This window comes from Cannabis sativa, chromosome 1 (assembly GCF_029168945.1).
Source record: "Cannabis sativa cultivar Pink pepper isolate KNU-18-1 chromosome 1, ASM2916894v1, whole genome shotgun sequence".
NCBI lineage: Eukaryota > Viridiplantae > Streptophyta > Magnoliopsida > Rosales > Cannabaceae > Cannabis > Cannabis sativa.
This window is the reverse complement of record NC_083601.1, coordinates 56,300,559-56,306,223: the sequence shown is the minus strand read 5'-3', so window position 1 is coordinate 56,306,223 and position 5,665 is coordinate 56,300,559. Positions and strand designations below refer to the sequence as shown.

Here is a 5,665-nt window from a genome sequence, read left to right as displayed (position 1 = left end):
TTAGCAACATAATTAATTTCATTTATTTTGAAATTAATTTAAGAAAATTATAGTTTAAAGAATTTTTTACTCTAAGCTAGACTATATGTATTTTCTTGTATTTAATTAAATATAGAATTATAACCATCTAGATTCTTTCTGGAACTTAATTTAAATTTTTCATTAAATATTCCTATTTAAGTTGATATTTAGTTATCTACAACTAACCAACTTAAATCTGAATATCTTTTGAATTCAAAAATTTCAAAATTAAGTTGAGGAATTTTAGGCATTGGTTATTAAGATTCTTTAGATATTTTTTAAGTTAATATCTTTTCGAATATTAACTTAAAATGGAATATTTTAGATATTTTTTAGGTTAATATCTTTTCGAATATTAACTTAAAATGGAATATCTTCAAAATTAAGTGGTTACAACTTAATTTTAAATTTAATTAAATCTGATTTGAAAGATATTTAAGTTGATTTTTTAGATTCTTCTAAAACAACTTAATTGAGATATTTTCAAATTTGTTCCATTTAAATATTCAAATTTATTTTTTAAATTTAATTAATAATTGAAAATTAATTAAAGTTGATTTTTTTATTTAAATCAATTTTGATTTGTAATTTTTCATTATTATATTATGGAACTTGTTCGATATTTATTTGAATTTATTTGTCAAATTAAATAATAATTGAAAATTAATTAAAGTTGATTTTTTATTTAAACCAACTTTAATTTGTAATTTTTCATTATTATAATATCGAATATTATGATTATACAAAATACATATATATATTTTTAAATAATGAGCTTTTAATCAAAAGATATTCGATCTCCATTGTTGGTCTTACAATAGTTAAACTTTTTCAATATAACCTCGAGACGCTAGACTTCGTCTCCCTATGGATGGTTATTCGTTGAACACTTTTAACACCGTAAGATTTCATTTGATAAATGTTTTGTGAGTTTTCGTCTCTATTTAGACTCTCCCCTACGGTGACTACTTAGAGATAAACTCATAGAACATGAAACAATGGTGGAAGCTCATAAAATGAGAATAACCTTGACTCTCGCCTACCGGGACAACGTTGGATTCTCATTTTGATCGAATAAAAGGTTGCTAAAATGTTTATTTTTAGATGAGCTGACAACTCTATTCAACTAATGTCATCTTTGACTCTCGCCTACCGGGACACTGTATTTCATTATGTTGGAAACCTTGGAAAATAAACTATGTTAGATTTAGTATTTCTATAACATATGTCAATTGTTAGAACTATTATTTTCTGTAGTGACAAATTATGTCCAGTAGCATTCCAGTTGCGTCTGGGACTCGTATTGTTTTGTCTAGGGTTCGTACTATTAGTGTTAGTCCACGTCAGCAAAGATATTTTACGTTTTAATTGTTCAGATGGTAACAACTGTCTATTTCGGGTTTCTTGGTTTAGCTGTGTATAAATACGATTTCTGGGTATTTTGTTGACTAACTTTTGATCGGAGATTTGGGGATTACGTTCGTTTCTTTTCGTCTTGTTTCTTCTGTATGTCCCATGGCAGGTCGGATCTTGGAGCTTGAGAGTGTTCATCAATGGCGGAATGATCTGAATCTGGAATTGCTGAGTTCAAACTGAAGGGAGTTCAGTGTCATCTTCATCATCAGATCTGAAGGGATTTCAGGTTGAAGACATGTTGAAGAAGAGCTCGCAAAAGACAAGGGATTGTGCATTAACAATCAGTGTTCTTGATTGTTGTTGGTAATTCATTACTAATTGATGTTAAGGTTGTATTTGATTCCTTTAGAGAGAATTGGAAATTGTAATATGAACCTTTGAGAATTAGTGGATGAATTTACCCTGGTTCGGGGAACCCAAGCACTAGTCGGCTGAGATGTGTTCTCAGTGCAGATGAAGCTTGTAAAATTCTGGTGTTGAATCTTTGATTTTGTTCTTTTTATATTCAAGCTTAAATCAAGATAAAATCAATCTAAATATGAAAAAGATAGGTTAGACAAGAAATTGGGCATACAATTGGTATCAGAGCCAGCTATTTCTGTTAGAAATATTGATCCTTACGGTTCTTGCAAGATTCGTTATTCTGAAATTTATTGTTGCTGCAATTCTTGATTTTTCTGCAACACCCAGTTGGAACTAACCCCCTCTCCAGACACGACTCTGGGAGTATACTGCTCTCTATCTTTGTTTTGTTTTTCCTTGTTAGTACAGGAATGGAGATGTTCAGAGAAGGAGGGTCCACATCACGACCCCCAATGCTGGAAGGTGCTAATTACCCATACTGGAAAACCAAAATGCGAGCATTCTTGAGGGCGGTGAATGAAAGAGTTTGGATGGCCATAGAAGATGGTTGGACATGCCCAACGATGATAGATAACGGTGTCACCAAACCAAAACCTACGAGCTTGTGGACTACAGATGAGATGGAGAGGGCCAATTTTAATTCGAAGGCCATGCATGCTTTGTTCAATGCAGTGTCCACAAATCAATTGAAGGTCATTGCAAACTGTGAGATGGCCAAAGAGGCTTGGGAAAAACTACGAATTAAAAATGAAGGAACGGATGCTGTAAAGAAATCCCGTCTTCGTGCTTTGGCAAAAGCGTTTGAAGATTTATCAATGGAAGAAGAAGAAATGGTGGCTGAGTTCCATGCTAAATTGTGTGACATATCAAATGAATCTTATGCTTTGGGAAAGACTTATTCTAATGCAAAGCTGGTTCGTAAAGTCCTTGGAGTTCTACCTAGGAGATTTATGTCTAAAGTAACCTCCATTGAAGAAATGAGAAACGTGGAGGAACTGGATCTTGATGAACTGATTGGATCCTTGCAGAATTATGAAATGTCATTAACAAGGTGGAAGAAAGAAAAAAAGAAGATGGATGTGAAAAAAGAAAAAGGGGACAACAATATTGCGTTCATTCACAAAGAAGAAAATCAGTCTATCCCAGATTTGTCTGCTGGTTTCTCAGATGAAGCTGTAGATTTGCTGACCAAGAACTATGCAAAATTCTTGAAAAAGAAGTACAAGAAACTGTGTTCTGAAGGTAAGAAAAATGCTTCCAAAAGAAATCCTCTTGGGAACTTCTGGCCTGGTCAGCAACCCAGTGACAATAAGAGCATGGGCATTCAGTGTAGAGAATGTGATGGGTTCGGACACATTCAGGCCGAGTGTGCTAACACTCTCAAAAAGAAGAAATCCCTTATTGCCACCTGGAGCGATAGTGACGAAGAAAAAGACTCTATTGCAAGCAAAAGTTCTAATGAGGATAAACAGGTAGTGGCTTTCATGGCTCAAAGTCATCAGTCTGTTGAATCTGAGGATGATGGAGTCTCCACTGTGTCTGAAGTCGACAGTAATGGAAGACAAAATGCATATGAAGAGATGTTTGCTCAATGGGAATATATGACCAAGCAGATTAGAGGTCTGAATAGTGCCAAGGAGCAGATAGAGTCTGAAAAAGTCAAGCTGGAGGACACTGTTAAGAATCTCAACAAACTTCTTGATGAGAAGGACAATGAGATCTACAAGCTTTCAGCTGAACTCATAAAAGCTAAACAGGCTTTAGAGTTTATCCCTCCAGGAACGGCTGCCATCAATCAAACTCTTCAACTTCAAAAACCTTATGGTGATCGAACCTCTATCGGATACAAGATGTTGTATAAGCAAGGAGATAACTTGGGGGTAGAAGAGTCCATTACACCAGTGATCAACCTAGACAAAAAGGATGACAAGCAATCATCATTTCCCTCGACACCTCAGTCCTCAGACCCCACTGGAAAATTCCATGTTCCATCTGGACCTACCAAGGTGAAGTTAGAAGGAAGAAGAATTGCCCCGGAGAATATATCTCAGATGGAGAGATTCATCCCAGTGTGTCACTTCTGTAACAGGAGGGGTCATATTCGACCCAGATGCTATAAGCTGCAGAACTACTTGAAAGCTATGATCAATCGACCTATGAGTTTTCAAAAACCCAATAAAACTCGAAAGGAAGGATCTCAATGTGAGTGGAGATTGAGGGCTGATCGTGAATCGAATGTTGGGTTGGTAGCTCAAGTTTCACTGTCTGCATTTCTGGAAGAACAGTGGTACTTGGATAGTGGTTGCTCTCGACACATGACGGGCAACAAGAAATTGTTAGTCAATTACAAAGAAGCAAAGGAGGGAGTTGTCACTTTTGGTGATGGAAATAAGGGCCATATTATTGGAAAAGGAGACTTGGTGATGAGTAGAGCTGCACCTCTTACTGAAGTACTGTATGTGAAAGGACTCAAGGCAAATCTGATAAGCATCGGTCAACTTTGTGATGCAAATTACACTGTAAGTTTTTCTAAAACTCATTGTTTAGTTTCATTTGATGGGTGCTCAGTCTTAACAGGGAAGAGATCTAGTGATGGTAGTTATTTGTTGGACAATGTTGTCCTATGTAATAGTGCATCATTGGATAAATCAGATATTGGAGACTTTACTGCTATTCCAAAAGTTTTAACCAAAAGAAATAAGAGTGTTAAATCATCACCTCGTCTTTCAAGACCTCATTCACTATTATTAGTGCTATGGTATGGTCTTCTAAACCTTATACTGTTGAATCTTGGGTTTAAACAAAGAAATGATGATGTTTTTGTCCTAGTGTATGCTGGTTTTGAAAATGTTGTACATCGTACTCCCTTGCTTCAAAAGAAATATGATACACACATGATATGTTGTCTAGTGTTCCTCATTGCTTGTTTATGTGTCTTCATGTGATAATGAAAGTTCCACAAACATTTCTCAAAATGCACGTTGACTCAAAATATATAGATAACGGATATCATTTTTTAGAATTGGTTGAGTAAAAATACATTGGATAATCACATATTATTCTTGATGCTCTCTTGGATTTTCGTTTAATAAAGCCTTGAATTCTCATATTAATGTGTGCAACTTGGGAAGTTTTTTTTATGTGTTCTATCTGATTAATTCGTTGTGGTATATGATCATTATCATTCTCTGTTTGTTCAGCTAAGCCTTGATTGCTATCATTTTTTTCTATGAGGCACTTCATGTCCCATCTACAGGTTCTCCAGTTCTATCGAGGAAGCTCTAAATAGGTGAATTTTTCAGGATCTTTTGAACCTTTATTTTTCCCAGCTAAAAAGGCTACCTCTTTTAGATGCAATGGGAAGAGCTTTCTTTAGTCCATTTACTAATAAGTAGTATGCTCCTTCTATATTAGTATTTCTGATTAAAAGAGGACGGCTACATCTTTGAGGGAGAGTGAAAGTCGTAGCTGGTTGCAAAAGAAAGAGCCGGAGTGTCTAAAGATAAAAAAGGCAAAAAAAAAAAAAATGGGCAGCTTAATAAAAATTTTGAGAGAGTGAGCCAATGTTCTCACATGAGGTCACTTGCACACACTGAAGAAAAATCTTGGTTCAAAATCCTGTAAAAAATTCCTTGTTTATTGTCTTTCTCAAGTGTGTGTGAATATGTGGATTGGTAGAAGTTGTCTCATCTTTTTATTAAGTATGGCTCATTGTGAAGTTGAATGAATTTGTTCTTTGCTCAAATGATCATTGCTCACTTGTTAATTGAATAGGCCACTCATTGTGTTTCCTCTTTACAAGTTAAACATGTTAATTCTTGAGATATATCATTTGGCATGTTTTTGATTGAAATAAAAATAAATC

The 5,665-nt window shown here is 34.8% G+C and overlaps 1 protein-coding gene across 1 annotated transcript; it reads left to right on the top strand.

Annotated features, from left to right (window-relative positions):
• Window positions 1-2,210: 2,210 nt before the first annotated feature.
• On the top strand, window positions 2,211-4,745 carry LOC133035202 (uncharacterized). The gene has a single exon (XM_061111075.1). It carries the CDS (start codon window positions 2,211-2,213, stop codon window positions 4,743-4,745), a length of 2,535 nt encoding a protein of 844 aa, XP_060967058.1.
• Window positions 4,746-5,665: the final 920 nt, after the last annotated feature.

Bases quoted from the DNA above. Each gene is read 5' to 3' on its own strand.
- LOC133035202 (XM_061111075.1), top strand. From the start codon at position 2,211: ATGGAGATGTTCAGAGAAGGAGGGTCCACATCACGACCCCCAATGCTG.